At 40.8% G+C, this 15,645-nt stretch overlaps 3 protein-coding genes across 11 annotated transcripts; 1 reads left to right on the plus strand and 2 right to left on the minus strand.

Moving 5' to 3' along the window:
• Positions 1 to 262: 262 nt before the first annotated feature.
• On the minus strand, positions 263 to 1,056 carry LOC121681761 (protein PIGBOS1). Its single transcript, XM_042061684.1, has 2 exons — positions 951 to 1,056; positions 263 to 632 (listed from the first exon to the last, which is right to left on the minus strand). The coding sequence occupies exon 2, from the start codon at positions 542 to 544 to the stop codon at positions 353 to 355; it is 192 nt and encodes a 63-aa protein (XP_041917618.1). The 5' UTR covers positions 545 to 632; positions 951 to 1,056; the 3' UTR covers positions 263 to 352.
• A 114-nt stretch (positions 1,057 to 1,170) lies between these two features.
• Positions 1,171 to 5,733, plus strand: pigb (phosphatidylinositol glycan anchor biosynthesis, class B). 2 transcript variants are annotated; one of them, XM_042061681.1, is made up of 12 exons: positions 1,171 to 1,403; positions 2,054 to 2,183; positions 2,282 to 2,384; positions 3,189 to 3,293; positions 3,694 to 3,824; positions 3,921 to 4,061; positions 4,150 to 4,201; positions 4,307 to 4,518; positions 4,624 to 4,688; positions 4,772 to 4,985; positions 5,086 to 5,266; positions 5,469 to 5,733. In XM_042061681.1, the coding sequence occupies exons 1-12, from the start codon at positions 1,292 to 1,294 to the stop codon at positions 5,583 to 5,585; spliced, it is 1,563 nt and encodes a 520-aa protein (XP_041917615.1). In that variant the 5' UTR covers positions 1,171 to 1,291; the 3' UTR covers positions 5,586 to 5,733. The 2 variants fall into 2 exon arrangements, with proteins under 2 accessions (XP_041917615.1, XP_041917614.1); XM_042061680.1 differs by having other exon boundaries at positions 1,172 to 1,403; positions 2,267 to 2,384.
• A 395-nt stretch (positions 5,734 to 6,128) lies between these two features.
• Positions 6,129 to 15,401, minus strand: ccpg1 (cell cycle progression 1). 8 transcript variants are annotated; one of them, XM_042061517.1, is made up of 12 exons: positions 15,095 to 15,390; positions 14,190 to 14,260; positions 13,597 to 13,711; positions 13,290 to 13,375; positions 12,952 to 13,189; positions 12,491 to 12,586; positions 11,457 to 11,753; positions 11,145 to 11,156; positions 10,433 to 10,545; positions 9,079 to 9,204; positions 7,476 to 8,821; positions 6,129 to 7,262 (listed from the first exon to the last, which is right to left on the minus strand). In XM_042061517.1, the coding sequence occupies exons 2-12, from the start codon at positions 14,247 to 14,249 to the stop codon at positions 7,076 to 7,078; spliced, it is 2,676 nt and encodes an 891-aa protein (XP_041917451.1). In that variant the 5' UTR covers positions 14,250 to 14,260; positions 15,095 to 15,390; the 3' UTR covers positions 6,129 to 7,075. The 8 variants fall into 8 exon arrangements, with proteins under 8 accessions (XP_041917451.1, XP_041917452.1, XP_041917456.1 ...); XM_042061518.1 differs by having other exon boundaries at positions 12,491 to 12,583; positions 15,095 to 15,389; XM_042061524.1 differs by having other exon boundaries at positions 7,200 to 7,358; positions 15,095 to 15,395.
• Positions 15,402 to 15,645: the final 244 nt, after the last annotated feature.

Here is a 15,645-nt window from a genome sequence, read left to right on the forward strand (position 1 = left end):
AACTCCACTGCGCTGACCTTTATTGATACTTGACATGTATAGCTATAGCTCCATCTTGTGGTTCGCTGACCAGACTGTATAAAAATGGGTACAACCATAAGCCCTATATGCCGCGAATATTAGCCGTCATTATAACGACTCCTCGCAGTTTTGTATGTGAAAGAATCCCATTTGTGTCAGATCATTTTGCATGCAAAACACGAACCATATAGAACTACAATGACAGGCTAACACAGTGAAAGAAGCACCAACATCCAAATGGTCACCGTCAATGCAGCACTCATCTTTATTTAAGGCATAACGTCACAGAACATTTTAAAAATAATGTCAGCTGATATTGTCTCTAACATTATTACGACGTGTCTATTGAATGTCCGGAGGGTTTGTCAGGTATTCCATTCTCTTGCTTCGTGACTTCCTGCAGTTCTGCAGTCTGAGGTTTCTTCGGGAGTCCAAACATTGGTTTGTATACATATATGCCTCCAGCAACTCCAAGCAGTGTTGCCAAAGCTATTTCGTTCAATGGGATCCTTCGTCGGAACATGTCGTGAAAAGGGAGCTTCTTTCGTTGTTTCTCATTTCATGTGGCCATTAGGTTATTTGAAGGTCGGTCCCAACAACTTCCATAAAAACTGTAAAGAAACATAGTTGATTGCACATCTACCCAACTTTACCCATATGACACACAGGCGCAACAATACAAGCTCCCGCGGGTTAATATGATGCCAACTTTTGACATCATATTTGGTGTCGCGCTAAGAAAGCCCTCAACTCAACTCATCATCAACATGAGCGTTACATATGGGGGACACGTGACCGTGCTTATCTTAAAACCTTCAGTTTTCAGTCAAAGAATAGTTGCCGATGTTCGCGATGCCAAACACCTTAAACGTAACGATATCCTTCTAAAACAGTCCTTTATTCATTCAAGAAGCATTCACAAATCTTACCATGAATCTCACCAGCAGAAGGTCAACGACGTGTGTACGGCGCGACAGAGGGACAAAAGAGACGAGGGCAAGAAAGTACATATTTTTTATATTAATATATAAAGGGTATCGTATTCTATGCAATACGTTCATTTGTAGGTAGGTGTATTATTTATATAAATATATAATACGATTATAAACGTTAATTTCCCCCTAGCAAAATATAAATTTAATTGTATGACGTCACATCTAAAATACGGAAGTGGAGGAAAGGATATGAGTTTTTCGAGCTATTAGATATGACATGCCAGCCTGTTCATGTCGTGTAATGTGCCATGTAATACTCCATTTACTATTGCGGTATGGAACGAATTCGTGAGCGATTGAAGAACAAACCGACGTTTGCAGAGCCGGTTAAATTAAGGAAAAGGAAATCCAAACTCTACGACAATAATGCTGGTCCACTCCAGACAGGTATGGCTGGCTACACTGGGGGCTTGATTTTGAGTTCACTTCAGAGGGTAGTCTACTGTTGACCGGTAGGATAATAAGGAAATGGGATGCTACAGCTATTCTATCTGCACTACCAAGTATCCATCCAGTGGTTTTCTAATTAGCTCTCAGATCTCTCTAATTTTGTATAATGTCATAAAAGTGGTCAGGTTTATCTGTAGCCTAGGACAGAAATTCAAAAGTCGTATGACTAAGCTACATTAGCCTATAGTATCAAACCAGTGATTCCCTATTTGTTTGTCTTGTGATTATTATTATTATTATTATTATTATTATTATTATTATTATTATTATTTTGCTTAATTGTGGCATATACCGTATTAAACTCCACACGTTTATTCACATTTCTACTAGTTGCTACTTGGTTTAACATTGTCAGGTGCAAGTTTGAATTCTTCCTTGTTTTTCTTCCTGGAAAACGTCCTTGTTTTGCTATGATGCAACATGCCTATGTTGAAGATGTCAGTAGGCTGCATGTACAATAACTAGCCTAATCCTAATTGATGGTATAACCAGGTTCTACTCCCCTCTTGTTGCATTTTAAAGGGAAATATCAGGGTGTTATGCCGAATTACAAATAATAATAAATTATCTTCTGATATCATTTGTAGATTTTTTTGGCATCAATGCCTATCTATTCTCTGTGGCATTTCGTCTCATCAACTGCCTCCTGGTTCAGACCAACTTTGTTCCAGATGAGTATTGGCAGTCTCTGGAGGTTTCCCATCACATGGCCTTCAAATATCCTTTGTTTGTATTTATACATGGGTACTTAAACATTATACACTGTTTGAACAAACACATGTTCATCCTTAACATATTACTTATGGATATTTAACTTGGGAGTGGACTGAGGGAATCAGAGGCTACTCTTATCCACTCATCTTTGCAGTTTTTTACAAAATACTGCATATATTTGAATGTGATACAGTTATACTCTTGGTAAGTGTAAATATTTTACTGCAACTATATATAATATTTTAGTGACTGTAACCTACTAAAGAACCGTTATAAAGCATTTAGTCAAATTTAATGATCATGTGACGACTTACTCTCTGGATTATAATCTGAGTAAAATCTATCCCAGTTATTTTTGGGATGTGGAATTCATGTGTTCATGTGTGCTTCATTGTTTATACCCCAAACCAAATAAAGAAGAGCAGTCAGGCAACTGCAGACCCTCATGCCTATAATTGGCCAGTAAAGAAAGTGAAAATAAATTCTTATTTCGGATTCAGGTCATCATGTAGGAGTAACCTTCTAACCTACCATGTAAGCAAACATAAATTAAATTGGACCAGCACTTAGTTAAGTGAGGGAACACACACATCGATGGATGGACCAACAGACTTGATTACAATACCCTCCGACCCTGTCAGAGGTGATGATGACAAACTAACAAACACACATAAACTAACTGCAATCACTCAACAGTGGATCCTGATCATGTTCCAAATCAACTTGTGAGTCATGAGTGCCTTTGAGACCTAAAGCTAAGTCATTTGCAATGTTTTAAGAATGGCATTCCTGACTCTTATAGCCATTCTCCACTGCTAATACATTGCAAGTTAACTGTTACCTGAAATTCCTTCCTAACACAGTGAAGCATAGTATTTTCAGCAGACATATTTCACATCATACCTCATTCTAGGGGATAGAATGCCAGATAGAATCCTTCTTACTTAAAAGAGTTAATTTCATTTCATGTCATGTGCGTTGTCATGTACACTGCGTTTCAATTAACAGGTGTGGCTGCCTCGTGTCCTGCAAGCACTTCTTGCTGCATTTACTGATGTTAAACTGTATGCAGTCATTAAAAATCTGGAAAGTCCAGATGTTGCACAATTAACAGTAGGTTACAGTATTTTCTTCATATCATTAAATGCATATATTTATTTTTCTGTTTATTGTCCATATCATTAAGTGGACCATGTACCTTTATTACATGGCTTGTTTGTACACACACACACACACACACATAGCTGTTAGCTGACTAGCGCAATCCAATTTGCTACAGAAATGGTGGCTATAGTAAGTGAGTGTTAAGTCCATCACACCCTGCTGAGACTGGGATTCAAAGTAGTGACCTCTGCCCATATATTTGCTTTAGAGTCAGAAATGTATCTTTAAACAAGTCACATTTAGAACAGTTTTGTTTGAATATAATTATTTTGTGCTAACTTGCAATACTGTGGGCAAAATACACAAAACTCAACTGATAAGTTCCTAAATGAGCTATATTTGTCTTCAGTATTTCAGTCAGCTCTGTTCCTGGTTCACATGGTATTGTTGTACACGGACCCTGACCAATACCACAGAGACTATGCTCACAACTCTGGCTCTCTGCTACTACTCACTACCAGGATCCAAAACCCACAACAGGTTGTCCATATATAAATATATCTTGCACCAAATAAAGTGTCCTGCATCCTGATATAAAGAAACAAAATAAATATGATGTGTACTTTTGCTCTTTAGTGCAAAGTATTTGACCTTGGTTTCGCTGGCAGTGATTGTTCGTCCAACTGCCCTCATTGTGTGGCTTCCCTTGTTAGCATTCCATTTCTGGAAAGACAATGACAAGCTAAGACTCATAATTCATCATGGCCTTCCCATTGTGTAAGTAGGTGCATGCTAATTTTGCATTTGATTTTTAATCACATATTCTATCTTGAAATAATTGTTGGATTGTGATATTAATTTCCAGGGCCCTGAGTCTTGGAATTTCAACCCTTATTGACAGTCTCATCCATGGGCAGGTATATGAAGTAATATATACCAAAACATGTCAAAAATTGATATTACACATGAATCCAAGCACTAAATAATTACTCATGTATTCATTTTATGTTTCTTTGTTCTAGTGGACCCTGGTTCAGTGGAATTTCCTTAAGTTTAATGTCTTCCATAATGTTGCTGAATTTTACGGGTCACATCCATGGCACTGGTATTTCACTCAGGGATTCATGGTTGTGTTGGGATCTCATCTTCCATTCTTTCTCCATGGCTGCTCTCTGGCTTCCAAAAGATACAGAATACTGTTGTTCACAATTGCATGGACCCTTGTAATTTACAGGTTAAACATGATGCATTACCTTTCCAATTTTCCCATTTTGGTTGTGAAGATATATTGTAATACACTTTTATGTTAAAACTCAAGTTCTGATATGTCATATTATAGTTTACTAGCTCACAAGGAGTTCCGGTTCATCTATCCCATCCTGCCTATATGTATGATATTTTGTGGTGAGTGTCCAGATACCAGATTCAGTGAAGAATTCCTATACTTTTTTATAATGCTTAGATCTCACAATGTGTTTTTATTTCAGGCATATCCTTGGCAAACCTGAAAGCCTGGAGAAAACCAGCTATGTGGTTCCTGCTCGTTACAAACCTCATCCCAGCCTTGTACACAGGCCTTGTTCACCAACGTGGGACTCTGGATGTTATGGGCCACCTCCAACCCCTATGTGACACGACATCAAACTCCTCTCAGCCCCAAGTTCTCTTCCTCATGCCATGCCACTCCACTCCTTTCTACAGGTATCTATATGTGCTCTTGTAATGACATAAGTGGGCAAAAGGCAAAGTAGATTTCATGTTGATCTACATTCACTGCTTTGTATTCATACCCACTGCGTAGCCATATCCACTGCCCATTGAGAATGCGCTTCTTGGAGTGTCCTCCTGACCTGAGAGGGGATGGGAGCAGTATAGACGAGGCAGATGTTTTCTACTCTAACCCTGCAGCTTGGCTTATGAGAACATTTCCCTACAAGGACTCATTACCTTCTCACCTCGTGTTTTTTAATGTCCTTGAAAAGGTATGATTAGTTTTCATCTTGTACTTAGCGTACCGGTATTTAGTACATGTATTAGCTGTTGTAATTGTGCAGTACAGATGATGAGGGTTTATGTGTGTGAGAAGATTAACATAAACTGAATTGAAAATATAGGAGAGTTCAGGAAGACGACATGTAATTAATGAAGGGCTTTAACTAACTTAAGTACTATCACTTCTCACAGGAGATCTCTGCATTCCTGGAGGCAAATGTGTTTATTAAACACACTGAGATTTTCCACACTCATATTCCTGAAGGGCGAGTGGGACAAACCATCTTCATCTATACAAGAAAGCACTGAATCTGGAAGGGTCTGAATGCAAAAGCACTGTGTTGATTGCTGCTCAAGATTTACATTTTGTAACTAAAATATGATACCTGTAAAAATGAAGTTATAGAAATGTGCTTTGTAAGTACTTGTAAACAAAATTAAAATCTAATTTCCATTATGTCCCTGACCTGTTTCATTTCTATTATTTACAGTTTTGGTGAGCAGAAGAATCAAACATGGCTTACAGTTACATAAAAAAAATAATGTGTTATTGCATATTGTACATGTTTTGTGTAACTGATTGTTTTATAAGCCCTGTACATTCGGCAGACAGCTAAGGTGTTTATTTCATCCATGGGACAACCCCTGACATGCTGTACCTGCTGACTAGCAGCAGCACAAACCAGTTACACGTCACCTGAACAATCCATCATCACGATCACACCTCATGGTACTTAGTCTCATCCCAGATTTAATACTTTGGCACTTGACACAGCTCAACTGATAAATGACCTAGATACAGTAATAAAAAAAAAAAAAAAGTGTAGATGTGTCAAAGAAAGACATTGCAGGTGCATTTCCATCAAACAATTTAATGGAGATTGCTCATTTTTCAAGTTAACAGCTTAACCACAAACCAAGAAATGGCGTTAGGCATCATGAAAACAACCTACAATTGGAATGTTACTCAATTATTTGGGAAAGCAGAAACAAACACAAATGGCCCATCCATTACTTTCTATCAGTGTGTTCTAGCAATTGGAGAACCAATTTAATCTGACAATTTTGTAAACATTAATTTAAAAAAATACTAAGAATTTGGTAATAAGTGCCTCTTCCACACGATTCAGGTTGCTACATTAGAGTTTGAATCACTGTGCAGAAATTAAAAAAAGTAGATTTTTTTGGTCCTATATTTTTTTTTACACCAAACTAGAATTATTTGTTCAGCTTTTTAAATATGCCAAGTGACCAATCTTAGACATTCAGCCAATTAGAACAAACATAGGTCATTTTTAAAAGTGCATTTTCCTGTCATAAAGTTGCTCTTGAAACATCCAGAAACTAGAGCAAATGTGGTTTTATCCAGCAGTCTATGCTTTTAAAAATAAAACTCTAGAAATCAGTAAATTGCCAAGGCTAAAGCTGAAACATTTACAATCCAAGGCAGTAATTGACAATTATTCTCAAAATGAAGATGAATGTATTATTTCTACTAATGATAATTTATGGACAAACGGTCACTTCATCTGCTCTTTTTCTTCTTCTTTGTGCATGAGATTAGACAAGGCGACACTACAACTGCCATGGAGGCCTAGTTAGCGATGATTGCACAAACGAAGGGAGCGAGGAAACATTCCACCAGCATAAGGAGTCAACATTGTGCAAAATTACAATTAAGAGAATCATAGGTTTCAAGGACACATCCAAAATAAAATAAAACCAAGCAAACCATACAGTTTCAGTTTTAACCATCTGAATTACATAGACACTAATATCCTTAAAATCAAATTAAAATCCTAATATTTGGGATCAAATGGTATGGGCCCCAGCTCTATTTTAACATCTGCCATGTGTCTATCCGGGCGTCCTTGTCTACTCCATTTCCTCTCTTTCTGTGGCCGCGGACGTGCTCGCTGATGCTTTCGCTGATCTCTGGCCTCCCTGTTCTCTTTTGTCTTAGAATCAGGACCTTCAAGTGGTCGACTGTAAATTTACAAACAAAAGGGAGTTTACCCCTGGGCTTCATTCCTGGGTTCACAGCATTCTTATTCAACATGCAGAACTTATTGAGTTTCAGACCTAGTGACAAACAAAAGGCAAAATAAGGTACTACTTATTAGCATCATGCATCTGTCATTACCTCAGAAATGTCCATGCAATTAGTAAGGTTTAGTACCGTAAATCACACATCCTTACCTTGGACCATAACGTTTAGAATATGTATCTCCAAAAAAGTGCCTATAGATGTAGTCGTCCAAATCTTCAAACACATCATCATGGCTATGGTACTCATGCATATCCTCAAGGTAGTCCTCCACTCCACTGACAAAGTCTGTGAAAAGCATCTGGTCATGGATAAATACACCATTATGAAAGAAGTTCTTGATGAATCCCTCCAACTCATTCCAGTGGTGAAAGTGGTCCACCTCCTGTTGCAGATAGCTGTGAAGTAGCTGTTTAAACTCATCTGCCCGGATAGGGTCCATGGCTTTGTTGAAGAGACTCATAGATTCTTGGTAAGCACAGTCAAACACACCTGAGCAGCCTTTGGGGATACCTTTTGGACTTGCAAAGCCTGAATCCTTCTTGGTTCCAGCTTTGCGTGTGTTGCGTTCAGCCTCAGAAGATGAATCCAGAGTGGATTTTCGAGGGTGCTGATGAAAGGACTTGTGGGGCCTATGCTGCCACGACGCTTCCTCTGAGCTTGAGTCATCCCTGTGCGTTCTGAGAGGCTCTTGGTGTTGGGCTTTGGACTCTTTCCGTTCCTGGTACTTCCGTTCATGGGGTCGGCGATTTCTGTCGAACATGGTCGAGGCAGAGTCCTTAAAGGTGCGAAAGGTGGACTTGACAGAGTCTGAAAACTTCCGAAGATTCTCCTTCACTGCCTCTTTGGCCTTCTTGATCTGTTCTTTGTGGTGGTGCACAAATTCTTTGGTGGAGTTCTTCACTGCATCAAAGGTCTCCTTCACCTTGCCAATTATGCCTTCCTTTGGCCTCTTGGCTTTGGCTTGCCGATCCCCCTTGGCCTTCACTCGATCCTCCTTCGTCTCAACGTAGAGCCTCTCCCACAAGTCCGAGCGCTGCTGCTCAAAGCTCAGCTTCTTTTCCAGCTCCAGGAGGCGGGACTGCAGTTCCTCGGTCTCGGCGTCGGCGGGGCCGCGGCGGCTCAGCTCCTCCTTCAGCTTGTCGGTAGCCTTGCGCTCCACGTCCAGCTCGCCGCGCAGCGCCTGGGCCTCCAGCACCAGTCGGTTCCGCTGGTCCCAGATGCCCCGCAGCCGCTGGCGCTCCTCCTCCAGGTGCTCCTTTAGACGCTGGTTCTCCTGGACGACCGAGTCCGCCCCAGCGCCGCGCTCCTCAAGCTGGCGGATCTGGGCGCGGAGGCTCCGCAGCTCGTCCTGCAGGGCGGACAGGGAGGCCTCCTCGTGCTCCAGGGAGCTCTTCAGCTGCCGATTCTCCCGGGCCAGCTGCTCCTGGTCCAGCTCCATGCTACTGCGCTCCTCCACCGTCTGCTTCAGTTGCTCAACCAGCTCAACCTTCTGGGCCTGTTTTGAAATGTCATGTGCTTGAAATGTGCTGCTATCCTGTGCGGTACAGTTTGGCAAGCAGTATAACTATCTGTATCAATGCAGTGCAGACATATGAAATACTATTAGACAAGATCTATTTTCTTTAACATAAATACATTTCAACGGTGGTGAATTTTGTTGCAGCGTGCATTTCACTCTGTACACTCTGCTCTCCATTTCAAATGGATTTCCTGTCAGCAGAGTCAGATGAACTGATACGTGGATCGTGTTACCTGTAACTCATCCTGTTTGAGTCTGAGCTGCTGGTTCTCCTTAGTTATCTTATCCATAAGTCCTGTGATGGACATCACCATGTTATGCTTTTCCTCTAGGTCTTCTCTTAGACTCTGAATCACTCCCTACATGTGGAGACAGTATCAACACTGTGAACAAAAGCCTGGCCCATTACAAGGCTTGTAGTGTAGACTGTGTGTGTGAGCCATGGTGTCAAACTCTAGCCTATATATTGTAACATACTCTCACACTAACACAGCATCTAAGATGTTGCTCTGTTCAGTTTTATAAATAGAAGGAAGGAAATGTTTCTTTTTTTTAAGCAAAGACAGCCAACCAGAGGGGTATTTCACAAAACCTAGATAACGGGTTAAGCTGGATTGTTTTGGTTATCCTGGCTGAATTTAGCTTTGACTTGGTTTCACAAAAGAAATGGCACATAACCTACCATGGGGATTTATTCTGTGCAGCAGCCAGGCTTAGTTTAATTTAAATGTTAATTATGTTGTATGGTTCAGTCAGCTGTCACTCCGATCAGACCTCTGCATGTTTTTAAAGAACGTTATTCCATCTATGTACCACAGCAACACCAATTGATTTAGTTGATTGGGTAGTACTCTTTTCTTCATGATATTGCGTGTCAAGATATGGAAACACTCACACATGGCTAAATGCGCATTCAGTTGCTCTATCACGCCTACTCTTGCTATTTTACAAAAACGTCCGTATTTCCCCATTCAAAAAGGAAATACTTCACTTCCTTGTTTGTCTATTTCAAAAGATGTTGAGTAAAGCTGAGAATGTTAGTGAATGTATCCTGAATTACTTACACCTGGCTTGACCTAGTCGCTTCTACTCATCCTGGCTTGGCGTTCAAGAAACGTTTTGAGCAAGGATGACCAGACATCGCAACCCTCGCAATATCTCTTATCTTGGATTTCTTAACCGCTTTTGTGAAATACCCCTCAGCTCACAAAGCTCCTCAAATGGTTTCTATGGTGTAGAGAACTGGAGCACTGGAGAAGACTCCTTGCATAGCTCTGCTATACCCTTAAATGGAATATTTCAAGCTTAGGTTATAAAAATGTGTTCAGAAAAGAATATGATTGTGTTTAAACAACACAGGAGAGGAAAAGAGTTCAATTCTGAAAGCTGAAACAAAGTTCACCAAAAAATATTTTACCAGAAAGAAAGGAAAGAACAGAAAGAAAGTCTACAAACTTAAAGTCTTGCAGTCTTTTCCCACCATTAAAGCACCACGCTCCATAACTGTACTCCTTTTGATGATCCTGAGAGACGCTCGACCCGGACAGCGAGTTACTTGCTCTGGGGTGTGTTGGTGTACTTACTGACCTTGTTGATGTCTTTTTGAGGCCGATGACACTGATGGAGCGCTCTGGTGCCACTGGGCTCAAGTACACGGCTCCTCTCCACAATCCGCTGCCTTTCCTGGATCTGCACAGTGCCTGTGGGGGCAGAAATACCCCATGGATCAATGGTCATTTTCTTACATGTTTCTCAAATCACTGGGTATGGAAGGATCAAATAGGATGATGTGCTGAAAAAGACATTCCATCTAGGAAAACACAGTCTAATAAATGAGATGAATATTCATGAGATGAAAATACACATGCACTGCAAACCAACATATAAAATAAAAATCCACCTTGTGCAGGTGAATCAGGGGATATAAACTTTAAAAGAAAAAAAGGAAAAAAAAAGTGTTTGCTGATCATAGAGGCACGACATATGCCATTATTTCATTTTCACTATTTGCCATCTGACACGGTGACAGAAACGTACTGATTATTGTCTACTACTAGAATATTGGAGAAAATGAAATGTTGTATGCAATTGTTTACTTGGATCACTGCATCATTCCAATGAAATGGCTTTCAGAGGACCCTTCAAAATAAAATAAAAACACAAGTTGTCATGCCACAGAGTGAAATTAAAAAGGACACAGATTTGATCCAATCTGTGTGAATCATGTGAAAACATGGAAGTTTCAGTACTTGACTTATCCATCTAGGCCAGCCTGTCATCCCATATGATTAGTCCATACCTTCAAAATAACCTAGAAGGCAAAGTCAGGGATGTTTCAAAAACATGGCAAGCTGACTCCAGACATGGTTTACGCGGTTTTGCTTTGCATTCTAACAAGAACTAATCTGACAAGGTAGACAATGAAACCATAATTTCCAGTTTGTGATCATCGGTACAGGAGAGAAACTGTGGCTTATTCTTTGTTCCATGAATATACTGTTCACCATCACAAGTGGGGATTCCTATGAAGACATGTACTTCTGTAACATGAACACACACACCACACTGGTCTTTCTAAGGGTGATCTAGTTGCAGTTGGAGTTGCACTCACCATAGAAGTGTCCAAAGCCCATGCTGATGGCCACCACCAGGGCCAGGAGGATGCACTTGTTCAGGGTGCCACTGACGTGGCCCTGCTGTGGCGTTTCAGCCCGAGGGTCCTGGTGCTCGAGGGGCTCCCCCTGAGCCTCTGCCTGGTCCCGCGGCTGCTGCTGCGGCGCCTCCTCTGGCTCCGAGCCGGCGGTGCTCCTCCTCACCCTGCGCCTGCGCACGGCTGGGCTGGCCTCCGCCTCCACCTCCTCATCGCTGCTGCTGGACTCTCCGACCACAGGTTGCTCCAGGGGGAAAACTGCAGCACCATGAACCACCACACACACACACACACAGACACACACACACACACACTTGATGAGCTTATCCACTCGTGACCACAATAATAATATTAAATCTGGATGATGGTGGCACAGGAACTTATTTACTCTTGGATTTTTGACAAAACCGTTGAACATGGAACAGTTGCACACGAAGAAGGTTCAATCTTAGGTTGTTTTCCTTTTAACAAAGAACTAATTCCGTTGAATTAGAATATGAACTATGCCCTTTCTTAAATTCAAATCACAGTGCTTTCTTTGACACAGATCACCTTCACAGCTATATCAAAAGTTATCTTTTCCATACAATCTATCTTTTCAATCCTGTCACTTGACAGATGATTGCAAAGGAACTGTTGCTAGAGTAAACAAACTGTCACTGGCATTAGCTTTGGCACAGTGTTCGGTGTTAAGCGCCAGTAAGAGATTATGTTAGTTCATTGCTTAAGTTCACAACAGCTTCAAATCTAAGTGTAATTAGTCCAAATGCAAACCAATGACTATGTATATGACTATATTATACTACCATGCACCAATAAACATGCTTCTAAGTCTAGCCATGCCTTTACAAACACAAAACCTCCATCGGAGCACAATTTATTTGCACCTATATGCCTGGCAGCACTGCCTTAGGCTTATCATGGCTGAGTCAGGGCTACAGTCAAAAAACACCACAAGCACACAGCAGACTAGCACCCAGTTCACAGGGGGCCACCTGAGAAAGAATGTCCAGCAGAAAGCTGCTCTCTCAGACGACAGCCAAACTTCCACAGAGTCTGAGTAAAAGTCCACTGGTTCATTATCCCACCTGCTTTCACACGTGGACAAATCAGAAAGAAGGAAGTTTCTCCATGTTTTTTTTCTTTTACCCATACTAATCACACAAAACACATCAGCAATTCTGATACCATGCCCAGAAACAACTAATCACTCAAAAGTGTATAACACAAACACCTTATTACTGTCATTAATATTGCTTCAACCCACTGTGGCTAAAAAGAAGTCAAAGATGAAGAGTATTTCACCAGATGGACCCAGATTACAATTCTGTTAACATGACATAACAAAAAATGCATGTATTCAGTTACAGGATAGTTTCCCTCAATTATTTCCTTAATGCACTTCACATTTATATGCTTCAATTCTGGCGTGTAACAAAGACAAGGAGAAGCACACCTGTCTCTGGTGCACTGAAGGTGTATTGGCTGCTTGAAGAGGTGCCCATGTAAAGGTCTTCGCTTCCAGCTGCCACCTCTTCTTCATCATCATCATCATCATCATCGTCGTCATCATCACCATCCCCTTCGACTTCCGCCTGCTCTTCCTTGGACGAGTCTCCCAAGGTGACGATGTCTGAGTGATCACTGGAAGAGCACAGTGTCACATGCTCGTCCGTCACCTCCTCAGCACCCACCTGGGGAGGACACAAGTCACTAGGATGCCAACACTTTAACACGGCTCTTTTAATGACACTTTCCCCCAATGATGTTTGCATATGACACCATCAGTCCCACCTCAGAAGTGGAGTGCAATTCCCCGAATGACTCTGCTTTTAGAGTGACATCCAAGGATGAGTCACCACGTTCCTCTTTTTTCTCAGCTTGAAAAATAAAGGAAAATACTCTGTAAAACCGTTCTCCACCAACAACTTTGTGGACAACTTCAAAAACTCAAATCCGAAGTAATGAGGGTGTTAATATACAAATGAGTGCTATATTGAATCGCTGTTACTAATTAAGGATGAATAGACCAACTGGATATTCCAGAATTTCCAGAAACTACGAAATCCATGAACCCATAAGACAACACAGAGTAGCATACCACAGGCAAAAGCTGACTGGTCTAGCAGCTCAGTCTCCTGTATGGGTCCTCTCTCTGAGATCTCCACCTCATGTTCCAGTGCATTCTCAGGCCCCAGAGTCTCAATATCCGAGCCCTTAAAGGTAACAATGGCAGGCATTGAAACTCAGCGGTCAAACTCACATTACACAGGAGGCAAATCAATTTGACACACAAAACAGGGTATATTTAGCCTAGTTTCACTACAACAGACCCATGGGTAGGGGATACTTGATTTGTTGACAACATGTCATATTCATAACATTAAACTTCCATTAGCCTCAATGTCTAATACTTCAATGTCTAATCCACTTTGTGGATTCAACGTCGATTTTGCTAAAGCAACATGCAGGCCTAGTCTAATAACCAGGCATTAGACTAGGTTAAAATGAATAACAGAATTACATCTTCACATCTTCAGAATTGTAAAATTCAGTAAGAATTGTAATCCTATGGTACATTTTACAAAATGTCTTACTTGATATCAACAATGAATAGTGTTTGGATATGAACCTGATGAAAGGCTGTGTATGACTACAAAATGTCTGACCTCGTTTAGATTTGCACTGACTTACCTCATTACTAATGATGGTCCATCCACAGGAGGATTCAGTGTCACTTGAGCTCTCTGACATTTCAACACTGCCTGAATTAATATAACCAAATATAACCAAATAAAAAGGTAGTTTAGTCACCAGCTTAGGTCAATTTCCGGGACCTTCAAACTGTAAACTTCAATGCATCGAGATGAAGAAAAAAGTGTGTTGTGGTTTGTTTGCTGTGCTGGTCACGCTGACCTGAACTTGTTAAATGATTACTGACATTTCAGTCAGTTGACATTAGTGACTTGGACAATAGAGGTATTTTTCAAATACTTCAACTTGTGCGTTGCAGGGTATTATAGGTATTGTAGTAATGTAGTCACAATCATCGTAATGCCATGAATAAGGGATAACACCACCCAACATTATTAATACGTCTACAAGAAACAGAACTCACCGCATGACAAGCTATATTCTCTATATTCTCCAAAAATATTAACTGTCAGGGTTGGGGGGGAAACGCTTGAAACGAATGCAGGGGACTGCATTGCGCTGAGGGACAGTGCAATGCTGCATCTGAAACTGGTTGGCGAATTAAAGAGGCCATAGCCCAGGGACATACTGTAACATTTACAGCTAAAACAGTAACATTACAACAATGTTCCATAAGACGTGTGGCAACCATGCCACCCAGTGAAGCAAGAAAAACGCCCCTGTTTAGTTGAATATCCACAGTGTACACAGAGCGGAACATCGGCTATACCACCCACCCACCACCAAAGCTCTTGAACAGAACAGAAACCACTGGCTAACGTCAGCTAGCAAACTAGCAAAACCTCTTTTACTGCCAAGCTACCAGTTCGAGGAACAAATACTTTCAATACAGAAGCCATCTCAAGCTATAAAGGCACGTTAATCTAATGTTTTGCATGCATTACCTGTTAAAACTGTCCTTATCCAGTGTACGTAAGAAAACGGCTGATGAAACTACAACCCAACTGGGCGCCCTCTCTCCTCTAGCCAACGTTAGCCTAATGCAACATCAACAACAAAAACATCTAAAGCCACTGACGCTAGTTATAGAAGCGGGGTTCATAGGGAAATGAAGTTCTACATTAATTTCCTGACGAAAGAGCCAGGCACTGTAAGGGATTGCAAAACTACATCTCCCAAACAGGATCAGATTGTTTCGGAAACTTGATGAACACAACGTGACTATGTTAGAATAAATAATTAAAATTAGATCCAACGCTGGATACATTTAAGTTATAAATGTACAATGATTGAACAATATATTTTCTTGGTAATGGCAAGGTAGGTGCTTCGATAGTGGCTTTATTTTTATTTATTTATTTGTATTAATAGTGGTTGCCAAGGAAGTGTAACCACAACAAAGATATCATCAGAGACATGGGGGGTTCTGGCTTCATTAAACTCGGCTAGCTTGAAGCAGAGACTTAAGTAGTCTTTAAAACCCTTTCACAACAAG

Source organism: Alosa sapidissima, chromosome 14 (genome assembly GCF_018492685.1).
Source record: "Alosa sapidissima isolate fAloSap1 chromosome 14, fAloSap1.pri, whole genome shotgun sequence".
Lineage (NCBI taxonomy): Eukaryota > Metazoa > Chordata > Actinopteri > Clupeiformes > Clupeidae > Alosa > Alosa sapidissima.

What these genes read in the sequence shown, in the direction of transcription:
- pigb (XM_042061680.1), top strand. Translation starts at nt 1,292, where the DNA reads ATGGAACGAATTCGTGAGCGATTGAAGAACAAACCGACGTTTGCAGAG. An exon ending in TCCCATCACATGGCCTTCAA is followed by an intron (nt 2,184 to 2,266) that starts ATATCCTTTGTT and finishes TTAACATATTAC; the next exon opens with TTATGGATATTTAACTTGGG. An exon ending in CACTCCACTCCTTTCTACAG is followed by an intron (nt 4,986 to 5,085) that starts GTATCTATATGT and finishes CCCACTGCGTAG; the next exon opens with CCATATCCACTGCCCATTGA.
- LOC121681761 (XM_042061684.1), bottom strand. Translation starts at nt 544, where the DNA reads ATGTTCCGACGAAGGATCCCATTGAACGAAATAGCTTTGGCAACACTG.
- ccpg1 (XM_042061517.1), bottom strand. Translation starts at nt 14,249, where the DNA reads ATGTCAGAGAGCTCAAGTGACACTGAATCCTCCTGTGGATGGACCATC. An exon ending in GGACCATCATTAGTAATGAG is followed by an intron (nt 13,712 to 14,189) that starts GTAAGTCAGTGC and finishes GTTACCTTTAAG; the next exon opens with GGCTCGGATATTGAGACTCT. An exon ending in TCAAACAGGATGAGTTACAG is followed by an intron (nt 8,822 to 9,078) that starts GTAACACGATCC and finishes ATTTCAAAACAG; the next exon opens with GCCCAGAAGGTTGAGCTGGT.